A 19960-nucleotide genomic window follows, 5' to 3' on the forward strand; every position below is an offset into this window, starting at 1 on the left:
AACAGTTCTAGAAGCAGTGCATTCAGGTTTACAAATTGGAAAAAGCACTACAAAGCTAAAAACACCACTTGTTTCTCCTCCCTAATGCATGATTTATTTTCTCGGATTATTTCCAGATTACCAATACGTTCCGTCGTTCAATTCCAACTCGGATCCCCAAACCAAAGCCTGCAAGCACAACCAAAGCACCCGTCAAAATTCCTGCTGGACATCTCAACAAACCACTCCAAGACAGTCCTTCTGGAAAGATACGCATTATAAGGACAGTGTCTAAAGCCTGCCTTCAAAGTGGAGGCAGAAGGTAAATACTTTTCTGTGATCTATGGAATTAAAATGGATTTAAGCCATCTGAATCTCAGCAGCAGTTGTTTCAACTGGGGAAAAATCAAAAACCATCCACATGGTCAGCACATCAACAGTCACCAATCACAGGACAGCCAAATTCTTAGGAGCCAAAGTCAACTGCATGTCTGCAGGGACCATGCTCTGCTCCATTTCTCTGGTGCATTTCCAGATTTTGCCACTCACAGTACAGAAACACAAGACACAAGTTTCTACAACAAATTCAGTTCTGACATGTTCTACAAATAACAACTGTAAGGTTATCTCAGCAGATTTATAAAAACATGGTCAAATCACATGAAAAGGGGTTGCAGGAGGTGTCACGTTTTCAAAGTTGGTCTAACCAAGAAGTGTCTCAGTACGAATATCCTAAGTTCAACATTAATGGTGGAATGAAGAAAGGCATGGAAAAATCTGCTTGTATATAATGCATTGAATTTAGAGAAATGCAGGGCTCCTTGCTGTGCCAAGCATCACTTTAAAAGCTGGATGTGAAGATAAGTAGCTCCCTCCTCACTAGTGTGATTATCTCCACTCAATTCATGCAGATGTTATATCAGGAAAACAGATGTGAGAATCAAGATGGATATTGTTTGCATCAGCTATATAAATTTTCATCAAATGGACTACAGTATTTAGATTTCAGTTCACTTAAACAGTATTTTAGAACTGATCAAAATTAGTATCAAGGTTAACAGTAAGTTTTGGCTTACTCAGAAGTGCAACTTTATTCTTGCAGTCCTCCAGAATTTTGCCCTTCCTTACAACTCCTCACATTCACTTAAAATATGTAACCAGATTTATTGCTCCCAGGGAAGGTTGTTTTTTTTTTTAACTGAATTCTTTGCACAAGAAATTCCAGTTCATCCATGACAGAATTTGTCTTTTTGCTTTTCTTAAAGCATAACTTCTTTGAAAGACTTAAAATTCAAGGTTGCCCTTCAGCCAATACACACACACACACAAAAAAACCTCAAACAAAAACCACAAACCAAAATATTAGAATAGATTCCATACTTGTTGTTTCCAATTTTCGGAAAAATAGCAATTGTTGCTCTGCAAGAAAATTTCTCACTGTTCTATAGAATGTTAAGAAAGACTAACAAAATACTACTACTACAGCAAGGAGCCTCCACACAAGAATCCTGTAATACCAACTAACATTAGTTACTGCTTTAAAATATAAAAATTAATTTATTTCTCTGGTATTAATGTCTCGCTCATTCTTCTTCCCCTAACAGAGTGCATTCCAACAGTCTAAATGGCTCAACTGACAATACATGGGAAAATTCCTTACACATAGGTGTTTCTTTAAGAACTGCCAAATCCTAATTCCTAAATAAAGCAAAAGCTGGTGGTGATCACAGTGCCATAGCCAGAACTACAATCCTTTTGCTGAAGCAAGGAGAGATTCTGATGCAGTCAGTTACCCGATTTTTCCCTTTCATTTCACAGCTAAATGTTTAACTTAATCATGGAGACAGTACAACACACAGCACTGCTGTGTGACTGTTTTTGCAAACCCACAAGAAATCTATGCCTTCTTCAACAGCTTCACAAGAAATTCTCTAGAAATACTTAAAAAAAAAGTTTTAAAAGATCTGTCTACTTAAAAATTATTTCAGCTGTGTCCTACAAAACACACCTATGTTAATATGCAGACATTAAAGAATGACTGCCGTGGTAAAAAGGAAAGGCTTCCCATTTTATTCACTAAATCCGCAGCTATCAAGTTCTGAGAGTCTGTATCATGTGTGCTCAGATCCCAACACAGCTCACAGAAGTACACCATTGCAGCCTGCAGAATGAATGCACATTGATGTGAAGAAACACAGATTTCAAAAAGCAGCTGTCAACTTGGCATGGTTATCAGAAGGATCTTCAAGTACTGACCAAGTTCTATTACAAGGAACAGCAAGTCTTTGACGAGCCAAAACAAAGAGATACAAACCTCTTCATACAGAGTCCAGCAATAGACCTCAGCTCTGATCAAGCAACAGTGCTCCCACTGAATGCACTACAATGAGGAGTCTGCTTCAATAGCTGCAAATCACACATTACAAATTGATGTTAACTGGCACTCTTCACTACAAAGAAAGAAAAGAAAACCCCTGGCAAAAGAATTCCTGCAATTCCTGCAATAGTATCCTTTGCTTTAGAGCCCACACAGGACCCCACAAGCACTGCCAGATCATCCTCTGTAGTCCCATATTATACTTCTCACCTATTTTTGCTGCTGACATCCAAGAGTTTTGCTCCTGTCTTGCAATGATACAATTAATTTTTACCTATGAGAGCCATGCCCCTCATAGGTAGATCCTACTTAAGGATCTAAAACTGATAAATGGGGATACTACACTCCTACAGGATTAAGGGTGATACAGAAAGCATGGAGAATGAAAGACAAGGAGAGGTAACTAAAAAGGAGGAAACTGGAAGAATTTCTGAAAAATATAAGTCCATCCCTCTCCCTCAAACTGACTGGGAGATGAGGCACGCTGGCCACAGGCAAGATCTGGACATTTATAGTGCTGTGAGAATTGCTCTTTTCTGTTCATGGAGGGAAGAGGAGAAAGTTGGGGTCCTTCACCACTACGAAATAAACTCCTCCGAACTCCTTATCCCTTCCCTTGTGATTCTGAGTGCAATATAAAAATCACATGAAAGTCTGGACAAAGTTGTGACACAAACTGGAAAAAAAGAAGGTAAGGAAGTCCGGCAGTTGCATGACATGGGACATATGTAACACTAAACTACACTGCTGAGTGGAGAATAATCCCTAACAGCTCCCTGCATAAATCTCATCTCAAAGGTTTGCTGAAGATGTTATTAGGCAAGATTCTTTAGTTTTTGTCATGTGACAAGATACAAAGAGGGGTAATCTCTTCAGCATTTTTTGCCTTGGGTTTTGTGGGCTTTTTTTACATCAATAAATCATTTGCAGCAGGGTAAACATTGACATCTCAAGGTGAGAGTAATTACCTTTAATTTTTAATATGGACTCTAAAATAATGACTTCCAATGATATGGCCAAAAGCAAATTTAGAATTACATATCCATACGCTAGGATATATATTTATATCTATTTTGTGTTTTCATACTCTTCAGGTGGACTATATGATGTTCACACTCACTTTAAAAGCAGCCTTTTCTAATTAGAAGTGGCTAAAATCTAAAACACTTTTGAGAGCTGAATTCTGATGAATATTCTGTAGGTCAGAGCTTATTCTAAGGGTAATTTTAAAGATCATTAATTTTAAGATCATTATTTCAAAAGTATATTTGAATTCTGCTTTGTACCTGCAGTTATGGCAGAGATGTTATTTTTAAACAGGTCAGCAAATGAGGTTGGAAACTATTTTTTTAACAAAACTTCATTTTTCACAGAAATGAAATTGACCAAGTCCTTCAAAGGTGCTCATTAATGTGCAATTATTTTCTTGTATTGCTACCTACATCATACATTGTGAACCGTGATTTCCTCTTCTATGCCAACTGAATTTAAAGCATTTTACAGTATCAACAAGATGGCGTACAAATTAACCCTTGATTTTACCTTTACCTTTCTTGTTTCACAAGAAAAATAGCTACACAAAATAAAAGTAACAGATGTTTTATGTTTACTGTTAGTTTGTGTCAGCTTCATCCAACAACAGGCTCCATAAAAAGAGCCTGCCAACAAGTTTACAAAGGTGGGCTGCAGACAGCAGAGTACCTGGTTTGCATAACACTCACCTGTAATCCCTACTTGTAACACACTCAAAGAATGTTCTTGGAGTAAAGTATACAGGATTGGGTTAGACACCTCCAGAAGTTATTTTCCACCTGAATCCTTTTAGTAACTCAAAAATGCTATTGCGGAAATCCCAAGTTTTTCATAACTGGAAAAGCTGTCATTCACAGTCTCACCTCAAAGTCAGATGGTTCATCCCTCATGTCAAAGTTTATAATCAAAGCCCTACTCTGTATCCAGTTTCTAAAGGAACGCTGACAACATTGTAACAGTTAGCTAACCACGCACCCCAAACGAAAGCTGTGGTGGCAGAATATGCAGGTAGGCTCTTAAGAAAAATTCCTAATGAAGAGCATTTACCATGAGAACTGGGACCGCTTAAGGAACCCACATGAGACTAAAAATAAAAATTAAATGCTCAGAAACCTAATTAGGTCTTGTGAGCCCTCTTTATTATATACATACAACTTTTATAGTGCTTCCACTCCAACTATTCTCCAAGTACCTTTAACACAGGAAATAAGCACCAACTATCAAGACACTCAGAAAACTGGAGTCTTTGCAGAGGTGCAGATAACTCCCAGTAATGCCAAACTCTTGCCAATATTGTATTAAAAAAGAAATTTAAAAAACAATCTATGAAATAGGGCACTATAAAGCCTTAAGTCATTCTAGTTGGCTAGATCTACCTAAATTTTCACACTAAATGTAAGCACTACAGAGAAAACGTTTTACAGCTTGTAGTTTCAAGACACATTGAAAAAATACAAGTGTATGAGCCAGGTATCATAATCATCAGGAAAGAAAAGACGAATCAGTCACAGCACCATACTCCAAGGAGCAGTGCCGGAGAGAGCTTTAACTTCTGCCCTTTTACAGTAACACATGGCGAGGGTGATGTGACATACCCCAGTGAGCACATGGGGGATGCTTTTCAAGTACCACTGATACTTTTCCCTCCAAAGGCTCTAGTAAGGATTTGCTATTTCCTAGGCCTTACAGAACTGCAAGTAAGTTCATGCCGGTAATGGCAAACACAGGGTAGTCTGAGGTGGTAGTGACCCACGAGGATCATCCATTACGCAAAAGCCTTTCATCAAATAAACTCTATGGCAGAAAATAGAGTTTGGAAGGTAAATGAATGCAAGGGAGAGCTGAGCTCTGAATTCAAACCAAGAGGTTTTCCCATTCCCCTCGCCCCGCTTTTCAAACTTCGCGTAAATGTATTTTTGTCAGGCGGGTTCCTGTGGTTACCTAGGTACTGGTACTTTCGTTTGCCGCTCCATCGTCTATCCCAGGGCTCAGATCAGACACTGGACATCACCTCGCTGCAGAGATTCTGCTTACAAGCAAACCCGCCCAAGTTAGCAAGCAGGGAAAAGCAGGCACAGGGAAAAAAGCGAGGGAGAGTGGAAAACCTGGAATAGTAAATTAAAAGCAGAGAAAGGAAAGGCGGAGAGGGGAAGTGGAAAAAACACCCAAAATCCAACGAAAAGGAAGGAGGACAGGAAAGGAGGGTGGGGGGCTGGCTCTTAGGCAAAATGTTTGAATCCCAGCGTGAGGAGCGAGCTCCGGGAGAGGAGTACCTGGCGTGCCGCCCGCCCCGGGCTCGGTGTCCCACCACGGCTCCTCCAGCGTGTCGCCCATGCCGCCACGGCCCCGCGCCTGCGCACTGCGCCCTGCGCGCGGGGCCGGGCCGGGCGTGCCCCGCGCTGCCGGGGGACGGCGCTGGCCCGGGCACGGCCGGGGCCGCAGCTGACACTGCGTCTGACACAACAGTCTGCTCAGAGAGAAGAAGGCCTTTATATGCATGCTGGGTTTTTCCCCCCCTTTTTAAATTTCTTTTTCTTTTTCTTTTTTTTAGTGGAAAATACAGAAGCGAGAAAAAGAGGAAAGGAATTAAAACTATTACCCAGTTCTTCACAACATTCGCTTCATTGCCTAAACCCAGTTTCACACTGTAAAATACCTCCTTTCTTGGTTGAGGTAATTCACGTATTCTTTCCTGAGGAACAGATAGGTGCCTGCAGGGGGTGCGCGTTGCCTTGGAATGGGTGTTCCCGGCCCTTTGGCAATGGAGCCTGCAGGGCAAGCCGATCCTGTATCTCTTCCCGCAGGAGCCGTCCCGCTCTCAGCCTGGGCGTTACCTACTGGAGCACATCCCGAGTCAAGCCGTGGAAGTGAAACAGACCATTGTAAGGACTGGAATTTCTCGTAAGGCGGCAGTGTTATTCCTGGCGGGGAATATAACCTGCTCCAATGATTTTTCACAACTTCCATTGAAGTATACTATTTTTTCCCCCCTTTGAGGATGCAGGTGGCTAAGGAACGTGCCTAACAGAGAGCATTAATGTTGTTCTGCCCAGGGTTTCTAATGGACGTCACCAAGTGATTTTCAGCTCTTGGAAACTGCGTGAAACTTGTGAATTTCCGTACTCGCGGAGTACGTCCAACCTGTGGCATTGTGGGGGAAGTCACTTAATAATCAAGCCCACATCTGGCAGAGCAGTTCAGCTTTATGAAAACCGAAAACATTCATATCTCCGGCAGACCTACTCCCCTGCCCTGCTCCAGGGGCGGGGCGCGGCCGCTCCCTCAGCGGCTGCCCCTGCCAGGCTGCCCCTGCCAGGCGGCCGCGCTTTGCGGCCCGCGCCCTCAGCCCGGCGGCGCGGGGGGCGGGGACAGCGCCGGGGAGGGGACGGGCTGCGGGAGGAGCGGCCCCGGGCAGGACACGCCTCCCGAGCGCGCTTTACGGCCGGCGAGCGGGCACGTCAACAGCTATGGCGGAAGGAGAAGAGGCGCCGCCGCCGCCGGGCAGCTGGTGAGTTATGGGGGTGTGGGCGCCCTCCCTCCCGCTCGCCTCCCTCCCCTCCGCAGCGGAGACAGCGGAGAGAGGCCGGAACGCCCCGCCCGCCGCCGCTCTCCCCCTGGGACGCCCCGCGCTCGGGGCGTCTGCGGGGTCGCGCTGGGAGCCCGCCAGGAGCCCCCAGCAAACGCCGCCGGCGCTCGGCGGCTCCGGGTCCCCAGAGAGGAAGGGGCCCGTCAAAACACGGGCAAGACACAAAACGAGGGCCGTGCCCAGTCTGGAGCCAGGCGGTCGCCCCAGTTTAAGATGACAGCTTTAATATGCGGTAGGAGCTGCTTCAGGAGTCTGCCTGGAGTGGAGTTGCTTTGTTCAGTTCAGCTTCCCGTTTCGCTGCATTCCTGCTCTCAGGAACAGGTGACAGCAGTGGGTCCAACTTCGTTTTCTGAATGATTTTGCTCACCACCTTCCTTTAGCACAGCTATTACTTATAATGGATTTTACATTGAACCCCTAGGACAAGAATAGAGACTATTTCTGGAGCGTGTATAGGATCGTTTTGATGGTAACAGTGATGTGATGTTAGTATTTGTTGCATGCGTATTCACTCAAGATTGCCGAGGCTTAAATAAACATTGTGTTTAAACACTGAAGCTATTCTTACTGCACCCAACATCTCCATTTGCATCTTCACTTTGTTTTTGTCTTTGCGCTTCTGCATTGCATGTGATTTCTTTCTGTGGCTCTGTGCCACACCATTGCTCTTTGTCCTTTCCACGTATATGCTTTTCAAGCAATTACTTTACAGAGCTGCTTTTTATGATAATTTCCAATCTGAGTTCCAATCATTTCCAAGCTGACGTTGCTTTTAGGCTCTATTTGATGTGGCAGATTCAAAGTTTCCTGCAGACTGAGCCTAGCCTTCTTTGTACTTAGTTATGCCCCCGTGAAGAAGCCAGAACACACACACAAGTGTAGGTGTAAACTCTTCTTTGTCTAGTTTGCTTCTACAAATACAGCTCTTTGGTAAAAACAACTTCATATCATTAACTAGAAAATGAAAGTTAGTTGGTGTAATTTTTTATTCTTGTGTTTTTTCTTTTAGTTACAGCCTCAAAATTTATGAAGCTCTTTCTATAAACACAGTACTGTATAAGCATAATTTCTAAATAAAGGCCTGACTGTTGGGCCATTTAATTACAAAGCGAGGGATGGACTCCCTAGCAGTGCACTCTTGACACTTTGAAATATAACCCTGGACCTTAAATAAGAACCATACCTCAAATACCTCTCGAAAAAATACTTCAGATGACTTCCATTACTAATATTGGAATAATATTGCTGTCTCGCAGATCACAATCAACTTCTCTGGAATTTATGTTAAGGATGAAGATGAGTGTGTTTCTAGACACATTTTAAAGTCACAGCCTGCATTGTTGATATTCTGATTGGCAGCTTCAAAACTATAGTCAATTTTATATGCTGATGGTACTAGAAAATGCAAACTTGAAGGCATTTGTTAAAACAGATTTAAATCTTTATGGGAACAATTAAAGTGTTTTATGCTTAAATGCTATATTAATATGTGACAGTGCATCTGTTACGAGAGGTGTATGCTGTGAATGACAAAATTGCATTCCTTATTGCTTGCTTAGAAACTTCACGTGGCTTTTGGGTTTGTTTTCCTGTTTTGGTTTTTGTTTAAAAACCAGTTTCAGTGGAGTATTTGCTTTTTTATTTATGGATTTAAAGCGTTGTCTTGTATTCCTATTTCAATGCTGTGAACAGTTATTGTTGAAGGAGCTTTTTGATGTAAATTACTACACTATCATATTTTCATATTTTGAAGTATATAAGATCTCAAATTTTAAAAATACCCTAACATGTAATAATTATATGTATACCTGAGCTCTATTGGGAGCAAAACTGGCAGTGCTGATCCCGTGTCCTCTCTTCACTTCCTTAGGAGGATTAAAAGGCAGATGGAGTTTTGTGCTCAGAGGCTGTTGCAGCACCTTAAGTGTGTGCTCACTAACATAAAATTCCCTTTTTGTTTTCCCTGTGTTAACTTGTCATGTGGTGCTAGTATGAATGATTTGGATGGGGGGAAGTGTCACAAACTAATTATGAATTAAACCCCTCAACATCTGTACTAACTGCTTGGTGTTTTGCTCAAAAAACAACCAGGGAACTTTGCTTCTGCACAATAAAAATTAAAAAGAAAACCCACCATCACCACCACTCCAAACCTATGTATAGGGAAAAAATGAGAGTGTAGGTTTTTTTCTTCAGCAAATATAAGAAGTTGTTATCAACACTTTTGATTTTAAAATGAGCAAAATCAGGTAGCCCTTGTATGCTAAATATTTCTTTTGAGCTATTTGGCATATACTCAAAAGCTAATTTCAGAAATTGCCAGCACTATTTTGTTCTGGAAGACATATCTGTCCAAAGCTAACAATGCTGTGAAACACAAAGGAGGCAGGCTGCTTTCAAACTGCTGTAAAATCTTTTTTTTGGTCTGCTTATTTGTTTATTTTAATGATAATTTCTGTCAATGCAATACATCTAGTCAGTAGACTGTATAGACACAAATAAGATGGCTTGTTATTAGTTAAAATGTTTGTAATTGGAAGTTGTAGATTTTTCTTGCCTTATTTATCAAGGAAATCAATTATTTGGACCTTATTTTTCTTGTTCAGATTTTCAAACAGATTAATGATTATGAATTAATTTCTAAAACCTTTTTGCAGATGTTTGTTTCATACTCAAGCTTCAGGAAACTTGATCAATTCGTAATTTTTAAGATCTGTACTTGGGATATCAGGACCAGATGTAACTAAATATAAATGTAACCGCAGATGAAATTGTTCCTGTACATTTAACTTCACATTGGAATAACTCATTCTATGGGTCCCAAAGTGCACAGCAACTGCCTAAGACAACAGGGTGACAAACCTAGTTTCCATATATCTTTCCCCTTCTCATAATCTAGCTAATTATTACTTGGAGCCATAGTATTTCTTCTGAAAGCCATGAACAGAAAAGTCCTTTCCAATTAAGCATGAAATTGAGGAAAAAATGTCAGGGAATTGTTTTTCTCCAAAATTCTGTTTGAGAATAAATGATGGTTCAGTGGTGTGCTGGATACAATGGATATTTTGGAGCAAATGCGAGGGATTGATTTTTGTTTGTTTGTTTTCAGTAGAGAACAAACACTCATTAATTTCAATTCAATATAGCTCTTGTTGAGGTTTTTTTCCTGGGAGTCAGGAAAATCCTGAATTAAAAGTAGGAACCTTAGTAATACCGTCTATAAAAGTATGAAATTGATTGTAGTGTTCTTAACACTTCATGTAGTTTATTGATCACTTACTATTATTTATTTCCCGCTGTTCACATTCCCACACTTTTGATCCCTTCTCTAGTATTTATGAGTGATTATTACCAAATATCTCGGTCATATATAAATAATACTAGAAAAAGTGGCTTAAGCTGAATTCCAAACAGTTGATCAATTTTTCTTGCCACCAGCTTACACATCTTAAGTTAAAAAAGGTCCTGTTTAATATCTGTGAAGATAGCTACTTATTGATTGTAAAATGTCACCAGATTGGCATGAATGTAAGAGACACTTCTGTAAGTGTGGAGATTTAATGCAGATGCACTAAGAGGAGCATTTTGTATTGTGATATTTTGACCAGTATATCGTGTGGGAATTTACCTTTAAGGCCATGGCTTGGGTGTAGGCTGGAATTCTACGCATCTAACCAAAATTTTGGGTAGCACCTAGAGACAGGCAGTGAAGCCATGGCAGAGCAGAAAGTACAGATGTTCAGGTCTGGAGGAGTTTTTGCTTAGGGAGAAGTGCTGCTTTCTGTTAAAAATAAGTGTAATAATTATCCGTGTGAACAGAAGACTTCCTAGCTGCTCTTCACTCATGAAAGACAAGGATCCAGATTGCTATCAGTTCAGTGGAATATTTATAGAACAACTGACAGAAATAAGGTAGAACACAGCAAGTGGACATGTGTTAAAGTGTTAAAATCACTTTCATGTTTTGTACTTTGCAAGTTAGCCTGAATAGAAAGTTTATTAGAAAAGAATTTACTTAATCTTTGAGAAGTCCTTACTTACAGTCTGTGAGCAGTCTTGCAGTTGATGGAGGAAATGAGCACCTAATTGAATCACAGCAGAACAAAGCATTCCCCCCCACCCCGCTGTTATTTCACTTAACTCCTTGTTGGTAATGCATCACGTCTCTTCGTGTGGCAGATGGGCATGTCAGTGTCTTACTTTGTGAGGTGAAGTAGTAAAACTGGCATTTGCCTCTCATCTTTACAGTGTAGAAAGTGGGGGTGACAGCACTTGGAGGAAGTTTTTGCAAATGGTAATGTATTGTCAAGCAGCAGAAGCACGTTTGCAAATAACATGTTGAAGTTGATGTTACATGCACAGCTTGTTGAATGCTGGATACTAGTAACTGGTAGAATTTGTACTTGTGGATTTGTGAAACATTCTTTGCCAGATTCTGTAATTAGTGTAAAAGTAGTTTTAAGTATTGTTTAAAGTAAAAATTACTTTCTTATTCTCAAAAGAGGTTCTTTGGGTGACATAGAAACAAAGTTAAAGTATTACAATTAAAGACCTTTCTACTTGAAATGGAATATGAACACAGCTATTGCATTCATTTCCACATACCTGTTTAATACTTGGATATAGCTGTAGCAACTAGTTGTAGTTCAGGACCTGGCTGTTGCTCTCTAGTCTGTTTTTCATACACAGTGTTCACAGAAATGTGCAATGTGTCTAAGAGCACTTCATTCTCTCCAGCTGATGCTTGATGTTGGCTTCTGTTGAAGCTGGATCATCCTAGAGTTCATGCAGTTCTGCTGAGAGCTAGGAGGTCTCTTTGTGTAAATGTCCTGGAAATACTTGATTTTTATTCAAGGCTAAGTGATCCATTCATTTAACTTTTCAGGCATTGAACATTATGTACACAACTGGGCAACAGGATAGGTGATTGAAGTACAAGTGTGCTTCCATAATCTGCTTCCCCTCAGTTTCTGTCTCAGGAAAGGGATTGGCAACTTATGCAACCTGTAGACCTATACAAAACAGACTTTGGGGTTGTTTTTTTTTTCTTTTTTTATAATACTGAAAATGTGAGAAAATAAGGCAAGTCATTATCTTTGTAATCTATGCTTTCTTTCATTCAGATTTGCAAAATTACTTGAAAAAAATAAGAGTTGTGCCCCAGCGTATATTTGAAATATGAATTAAAATACAGACCAAAAAGTAGTGACAAAGAAACTGCCTGATACAACACTAGGAAAATGCTTACTCTTCCGACCTGTAAATACTTTGAGAACTCTTGAGTAAAGCTAGCCAAATATTTGCATACCTTCTTCCAGGCCTGAGATTTTAATCTTTTTGTCCCAGAAAATCAGAAATGTGTGTTTGAAGTTTTTAGGAGACCAAACTTGTGAACTTTTATATGAAGGATTGAATTGCGGATATATGGAAGTTAAAAGCAGACAAGAGTTCAACAGCTGACGTTTTTTTCCTGTGGCTATCTGAATTGATTATGTAGTAGTCACGGACTAATTGAGAATTATACTGATAACACTTTAACATCTGTTACTCCATGTGTATAAATAGATGTGTTATTCGCCAGGAACGCTTCTTCCCACGTCAATATCTGTCCTAGAGGAACAATCGTGTTCTTTGTTTTGCTCTGGCTATAAACCCCCTGGATGTGTGTTTAACTCACCAGGTAACTGAAGAAAGCCTTTCTTAAGGCAGATGTCAGAGCAAGTTGAGAAGAATTAAGAGGATGTAGCAAGGAAGAAGTTTTGCCTACGGGACCTATGTGTCACTGCCATTGCTATTTTTCCAGTGAACCTGTTTTGCCACTGCTCTGCTACATGATATTGAAATCCTGAAATCATCAGATGTGGTTTTCCCATTACTGACAGCATGGAAACATTGAACCAGTCTGCAGAAGCTGTCAGAGAGATTGTAAAGTAATCATTCCTGAATGCTGAATTTCTTCTTATCTATAACGCTTGTGAACTTTTGTTGTCTTACTACAGCAATCGTCATTCGTGTTTGTCTTGTCAATTTGTGTATTTAGCTACTCTCTATATTATTAACATTTCTGTATATGTTAATTCAGATTTGTGCATATGTCCACACTTGAAATACTACGACTGTATAGTTAAATAAATTTGAGTTTGACTAAAAGGTCTTTTCCTGTTTCAGGGAAGGTGAGGTTAAAAGCTGACTGCTCTAAACCTTTGAAATAAGTGTTCTCTTTTCTAGGTCATCTAATATTTTATTTAAAATTACTCCACCATGTAATTTAGGTGTAATATTTGCTTTGTCTGTGTATGAAAACTTGCTGAAATTGAAAGTTGCTGAAAGTTGTAAACTGCAACTGAATTTACATTTTTATCTTATATTTAGCAACCTTGTCACTTATTGAAAACAAAAAAGCAAACTTACTTTTCTTGTATGTAAGTTGAATGGAATTACAAGTTGAAGGAGCAGCTTTAAAGCAGAGGAATAAATAACATTTTGCAAGTATTTATTTTTTAGTAATTTCCAAGTTGTCTTACAGCTTTGCATATGTGTGGGATTTGCCTGACAGTAGCCTTCAGTCTACATAAACATTGAAAAAATAGTATAATTTATTTTTTTAAATTACATTTCATTATTTTAGGATAAAAGATCTTGCAGACGCTCTAGAAGAAGGAGGTTGCGATCTTGAAACTGTGAGAAACATCATTCAAGGAAGGCAGTTGCCTGCTGATCTAAGGGCCAAAGTCTGGAAGGTAACTATGAGCTTAAATCAAGAAGCAGGAAATACCTGAAGTTGTGTTTCATTTGAGGTAAAAGATTTAATTGCCAGGGATCTCTACAGAAGAGATGTAGTACTGAAATTTTAATATGCATCTATGTTGATTCAGTTTAAGACTAGTTCTCTTCTTTTTTTGTTTTTAATTACTGAGTTCAGTAATTGAGCAACTGCAAAAAGACACTAAAATATATAGAGGGCTTTCTGTTTTTGTTTTCAGATTGCACTTAATGTTGTAGGAAAGGGGGACAGCCTAGCATCCTGGGATGGCTCCTTAGACCTACCTGAGCAGAGTATAATTCATAAGGATTGCCAAGAGCTAATTGGTAAGTTCTGTTACATTTAGATCATCAGTTTGAAAACTTCTGTATTCTCAGTTGTCTTAAAACTTTATTTCAATTAAATGATCTGAATGGTGTTTGCATTTTGGAGGAGGATGAAAGAGCAGATTAAAATCAGTAAGAGACTATAAGAAAAGAATAGTATCTTACCTATACACAGACTCTGGGAAGGTGACATCATGGGAGTTCAAAGTACTAGCTTGTAAATGATAGTTTGCATAGTCAGAAAGCTTTGTGAAATGAAAAAATGGTAATTGTTTTCCAAGCTCCATCTTTTAAAGCAGACATTGTTTATTTAGTATCCTTCAAGTTTTTAATTGTGGAAAGTCTGGTTCTTAGTCTGAAAACCTGTTGTAGCACGAAAATGCGTATAGCGTTTGAGAGAAGAAATATATTAAGCATTTTGGGCTTCAAAAACTATTTTAAAGAAAGATACTTTTTAATAGCATTTTCAGCAAAAAATGAACAGCTGTGTTTGTGCAAACAAGGTGCTACCAGGACAAAGGAAATAATAATCTGGTATGTTTGCAAAGAGCTGCCACAGGATCTGCTTGGCAGCTCATCACAGAACTGGTAAAACCCCTGACGTGATGCAGCAGCATTGGTATCAGTGATCACTTGATGGAATCAATGCTGACTCATAAATCAGGATACATCTCACAACTTCAATTTAAAAATCTTCTATTTTATTACCTATCATTTTATTTATTCTTGTGCAATTGAATGTTAGGGCAGAGGATGGAGTTGGTGCATGCATGCATACCATTTCTGAAATGCAGTTCTACACTTTCTAGCCCTAAAATCTAGTAGGAGTTATTTTCCTTCTCTCTGTCCTGTAAAGGAAAGAGATGGGGGTGGAATTTCCACTCTCTTTTTTAATCACAGTCTCTCTTCAGGGAGATGCAAAATGTTCTGATTATATTAATAATGTACAAAATTAAGCCCTTCCATGTCTGATAGATCTATTTTTGTATTTATTGGCAAATGTTTTGTGCTATGTAAGGATTTAAATCAAATGTAAACTTACTTCAGCAAGAAGGTTATATGCAGACTTCAGTTTTTCATTGGATTAAATGTCTCTATTCCAACGTTTTAGCAAAGCAAGTAGTCTCCAAATTTTAAGTATATCCTCAGTTGGCATGTGAGCTTTATGTACTGTTTCATTTTTCTGAGAGATAGAGAAAAGGAATGCCAAACATTGACTGGCTTGTCAATATTCTTCATGGGAAAATATTTAAGACTTTTGTAATAAAAAAATTTACTAACAGTCATGAGACTCATGGTCTTCTTGTAACTGAAGGGGAAAGATGTTTCCTAGAAATTTAATGCCACTCTGTTAATGTAGTGTGTACAGGTCTCTTTCCCCATCCTGGACATAAAAAAAAATGTGATTTCTAAGTTAATGCTAAAATTTAAGTCTGTAAGCCTAGCTGATCTCAGACTTCCGATTTAGATAAATTTACATGTCAGTCAGCTTTTGAGGAGTTGAAGGTATGCATTGTGGGTTGATCTGTGTTGAAATTCAAATGAATTTGTTGTAGAGTTGAGCCTGAGTTGTGTGCTGGGCACATCAACTAGGAGTAGAAGAGGAGCATTCTGTGCATTGAAAGAATCTACCTCTTTCTTTTGTGTAGATCCTGGAAACCCCAAACTTCTTTCATCCTGTTGTTGTGTTACTTAAATGATATTTAAATGTCTTATCCTTCTGGGTTTATAAAATCACATGTATTCTGATACTTTTTTTAATGCCTTTCTGTAAGAATTTTATCCAAATAGCCAGCTTTTTGTTTGTCTCGTTTTGTTGGATTTTTTTCTTCCAATCAGTCCCTATTGGTGCAATTGTGCTATGAAATAATCTTATCCAATTTCTTTGAAAAGCCTTTAAAACAGTTTATATTACTGTGCCTGTTTCAGACCAGCTGTCGGTGCCAGAAGAAGAGAAGTCAGTATTAACTTTGGATATTGAGTCTGTTATTACTTTTTATTGTAAATCACGCAATGTTAAATACAGTTCTTGCCTTGGCTGGATACATCTGCTCAAACCTCTGGTGCACCTTCATTTGCCCCGCAGTGATTTGTACAACTGCTTCTATGCTATCATGAATAAATTCATTCCAAGGTAAAACTCATTTTTTTCCATTTGTACTATTTTTATTGGCAGTAGAAGTATTCTCTGAAAGATATGCATGTTGGTTTTGGCTAGAGTAACACTGTTCCTAGCCATGTTGTCAGATTCTTTCATATGATCATAAATTTCATTACCTGTTGGTTTGAAATCCAGGAGATGATTGGGTTGGTTTAAGATACAAAGAGTTAGCTGACTGATGTGGCTGATATAGATTCAATATGCCTGTTAAAGAGCTATCCTTTCATGCAATATCAAAACCATTTTTTTTATGAACTAATTCACATAGGTTATGTGAAAGTGGTTTTTTGTTCCCTTTCCTAGCATTTTTGGTATCTAAAATCTTCTATCCCTTCAGAAACAGTAATTCATAAACACTAATGAAGTCTCAAAATCTCTTTAGAAGTAGTTAATATTTTCCTTATGTTCTTTTGAGTTGAGACTGATTTTTTTTTAAGTTGCTAGATATTTTTAATGACAAATACTAAATTTGAGCTTTTCACGCTGTTATGTAGGTGCTCTCAGTAAGGTAAGTTTTTATGTATGTTGGAGCACCATGATGCTTTGGCAAGGCTGGATAGTCTGTAATTAAAGATCTTAGTCTGATTGCCTGGATAGGAGATTCCAGCCTAGCTGATACATGCCCAGAATATGAAAAATGCATGTTTGCTGTAGTGGCAGGAAGCAAGCATTTATCAGTCCTGTCACTTGATTCAGCTCATGTCCCTTTCTCCTCTGAAACACTCATTGTCTCTGTGAGCTGTTTGGGGATAGTGGTGATATGGCCACATAACCCTTGTGCTTTCAGCTGTAGAAGACTTGCAGAGTATCTGGTATTTGAGCTTCTCTGTAGGAATCTAGGTGGTGTTTCAATGAGATGTAGACTGTTTCCTGTTTTTTTTCTCCTCACTGGGAGAATGAAAGACATAGAAAGGCAATTTACAGTAGATCAGCAAATCTCTGCTCCATTGGTACCATGCTAGACTTGTTTTGAGATTAAAATCTGTTTTTAATACTTCTGTATTATATAATATGTCAAGCAGTATTTCATTCTGCTGCCTTGATAATTTAGTGGGGCTTTCAGTGTTTGCGGGTTTTTTGTTAGTTTGATTTGATTGTTGGTTTTTTGGCTCTTGAAGCAAGTTGACTTCACAATTAGTCCCTGTAAATTAAAAAGAGCAATGTACAGGAAATTACATGATCACAGATACTAAGGAATTGCTACTGTAAGTCTGAAAACTGCAATTACAGGGGAGTTTATTGTTTTCATTGCTACTTTTTAGGGATTGTTTTATGAAGGGAAGACCCTTTCATCTGTTTAGACTGTTGCTTCAGTACCATGAGCCTGAACTCTGCTCCTTTCTTGATACCAAGAAGATGACTCCGGATTCATATGCACTCAACTGGGTAATAAAGTGAAAGTAGGGAAACATAATGAAAAATAAATTTCTGTTAAAATTTAAGTACATGTTGTCAGTTTATGAAAGAGTAGTACAAGCAATTAGAACTGCATAAATTGCATGTTTTAATATAGTGTGGGCTTTTTTCCTTCAGTGTTTAGCATGAGGTATGAGGTCCTGTTAATGTCACATTTTTATTGTACTGGGTGAGTCCTTATTGAGCCACTGATACTAGGAACGTCTTGGAGTAAGGAAGAATGACAGCAGCTGATGTATACTCAAAAAGCAAAAAGTTAGTTTTGACTGGGGACAGCTGTATGTTGTAGACATCAGTCTTATGGGTCTTTTAAAGCTGAAGGATGAATTGTTTTAGAAACCTCCCTGCTAAGGCATATACTTATGTCTTTTGGAATTTAGGCATGTATATTTTGAAGCATTAGTCATTTCCTCTTCAAAACTGCCTCAGATTATGGGTAGTTACAAACATTCTCACCTCAATAATTTTTTATAAATTTTGTGTAGCAGGACTACAACTAAATTTTTGTATCAAGGCTACTTAGTATATGCAATACAAAATTGTGATACTGTGCTTCCACAGGCAGTCTGTAATTCAATAGAGAAGCCTTTGACCCATGAACTTTTCTAGGTTCTTCTTTCATACTCCTTGGCAATGTAAAATTTTTTTTCAACCTTGTGAATTTTCAGTAAAAGAAGTGGAAATGAATGAATTATTAAACTGTTAGGTCTGTCTGTGGGTTTTGTTTTTTTTTTGTTTGTTTGTTCTTTTTTAAGGCTGCTGCCAATTTTAGTATAAAATGTGTCTAGGAAAAATTCTCAAAATCTGCCTTTTGCCAGTCTCATGAGCCTTCAAAAGAGAAATCAGGTCCTTTTTTGTCACTCAATTTCCATTTTCCAATAGAATTTTCCTTAGTACATAGAATTCTTTGAAGTTGTTTCTCTGAATTTTGAAACCTAATTAGAAAAAGAATCTTTTCTCTGAAAGGTGGTAGTGAAGTTAGCTGGTGTAGCTGCCAGTCCTCAACACCATGCTTCCTGGTGTACAATTTTAGGAAAAAAATCCTATGTTTCATTTTATACAATGAGATTACAGTAAATTTCTCTGTTTCATCTGTGAAAAATCTGTCTATATAGGTGTATCACTAATACTTAGAAGCATATAAGCAATATACTGAGACCTGCCATTGTCATCTTGTTCATGGATGTTTTCGTCTTCAGTTGCATTTGAGCCAGAATTGAATAGATCTATCTTTTACTATAAAATTATACTTAGGAAGTGTTGAAATATTCCACGATAGTGTTTTAAAACAGACACCAAGCTTTTGAAAGCTATAGCTGTATTGATACATTTGTGAAAGTATGTGGAATTTGTGTGCATCAGCAAGTACAGTAAGACCCAGTGAAGTCAAGTAGTATGCATTTGAGTTAAGTGTGATTGTAAATCTGGCATCTATATTAAGAAGTTCCTACCTTTTATCAGCTTTGAACTTTGTATATCAGAGAGGATATATTTTCAAGTGGGAGCATGGGAACAGGCAAAGAGTTTCTTAAATGGTAATGAAAATTTTCTGATGCTTGCAAATGTTTAATTACTCAGTCATAAAGCATCATAATGTAATGCTAAGTAAGTGATGTTGTCAAACTAGTGTGCAACCATGTTCAATTAGCCCAATTCTGCTGTGGAAAATAAAAATAATTATGTTTGCAGGATCCTTTCAAAGCGCTAATTGCTATGCTGTTTGAATAAATATATTCTCTTATGATTGTCTTGTTGGTATAATTGGTATTTAGCAGTGGCTGTGAGCTAAACAGTACTCCAGCTTGATTGTGTTATCTGTGGTTGAATTTGCAAGACTGGCAGTGTAAAGCCAACTTTCCCTTCACAATAGTCATATTTATCCAAAGATAGTGTTGTGCACAGTTTCCATAAAAGTTGGTTTAGAGGTTAGAACCGCCCTTCAGTGCATTGTGCAGATGTTGGCTTTATCATAATTTTGTTTGGTTTATTTTCTTTTAGATACCTTGTGTCTCTGTTAAAAATGCATTCCTGATAAGATTGTTCCTGGTAATTGCTTTTTCTCACATTATTTTCCAAATTTTTAGCTTGGAAGCCTCTTCTCATACTACTGTTCAGCTGAAGTCACTCAGGCAATATGGGATGGATATCTACAACAAGCAGATCCATTCTTTATTTATTTCTTAATGTTGATCATCCTTGTCAATGCGAAGTAAGTGTATAGTTAATTCTTGGGGACATTCTTTGCTGACACTGTTTTAATCCAGGTTGGTTTCATTTTGGTTTTACTGACTTAATCTATGCCTGTGACTTTACTGTTTTC

General features: G+C 38.4%; 3 protein-coding genes across 13 annotated transcripts in view; 2 read left to right on the forward strand and 1 right to left on the reverse strand.

Moving 5' to 3' along the window:
* CMSS1 (cms1 ribosomal small subunit homolog) overlaps positions 1 to 5924 on the reverse strand; it is a 223453-nt gene extending 217529 nt beyond the window's left edge. For all 3 annotated transcript variants that reach the window (XM_038133444.1, XM_038133428.1, XM_038133454.1), the window contains exon 1: positions 5662 to 5924. In XM_038133444.1, the coding sequence (XP_037989372.1) occupies positions 5662 to 5887 (226 nt within the window). In that variant the 5' untranslated portion in view covers positions 5888 to 5924. The remainder of the gene's footprint in view (positions 1 to 5661) is intronic.
* FILIP1L (filamin A interacting protein 1 like) overlaps positions 1 to 6271 on the forward strand; it is a 190918-nt gene extending 184647 nt beyond the window's left edge. For 2 of the 5 annotated variants that reach the window (XM_038133379.1, XM_038133406.1), the window contains 2 exons: positions 117 to 301; positions 1584 to 3846. In XM_038133379.1, the coding sequence (XP_037989307.1) occupies positions 117 to 301; positions 1584 to 1674 (276 nt within the window). In that variant the 3' untranslated portion in view covers positions 1675 to 3846. Of the gene's footprint in view, positions 1 to 116; positions 302 to 1583; positions 3895 to 5939; positions 6062 to 6192 lie in introns of those variants that run through there. The other 3 variants (XM_038133395.1, XM_038133416.1, XR_005256483.1) reach the window with 2 other exon arrangements.
* A 578-nt stretch (positions 6272 to 6849) lies between these two features.
* The window catches only part of TBC1D23 (TBC1 domain family member 23), a 31821-nt gene continuing 18710 nt past the window's right edge, over positions 6850 to 19960 (forward strand). For 2 of the 5 annotated variants that reach the window (XM_038128201.1, XM_038128217.1), the window contains exons 1-6: positions 7481 to 12904; positions 13603 to 13714; positions 13958 to 14063; positions 15993 to 16197; positions 17487 to 17610; positions 19725 to 19849. In XM_038128201.1, the coding sequence (XP_037984129.1) occupies positions 12858 to 12904; positions 13603 to 13714; positions 13958 to 14063; positions 15993 to 16197; positions 17487 to 17610; positions 19725 to 19849 (719 nt within the window). In that variant the 5' untranslated portion in view covers positions 7481 to 12857. Of the gene's footprint in view, positions 6897 to 7419; positions 7460 to 7480; positions 12905 to 13602; positions 13715 to 13957; positions 14064 to 15992; positions 16198 to 17486; positions 17611 to 19724; positions 19850 to 19960 lie in introns of those variants that run through there. The other 3 variants (XM_038128225.1, XM_038128209.1, XR_005255848.1) reach the window with 3 other exon arrangements.

Source organism: Motacilla alba, chromosome 1 (assembly GCF_015832195.1).
Source record: "Motacilla alba alba isolate MOTALB_02 chromosome 1, Motacilla_alba_V1.0_pri, whole genome shotgun sequence".
NCBI lineage: Eukaryota > Metazoa > Chordata > Aves > Passeriformes > Motacillidae > Motacilla > Motacilla alba.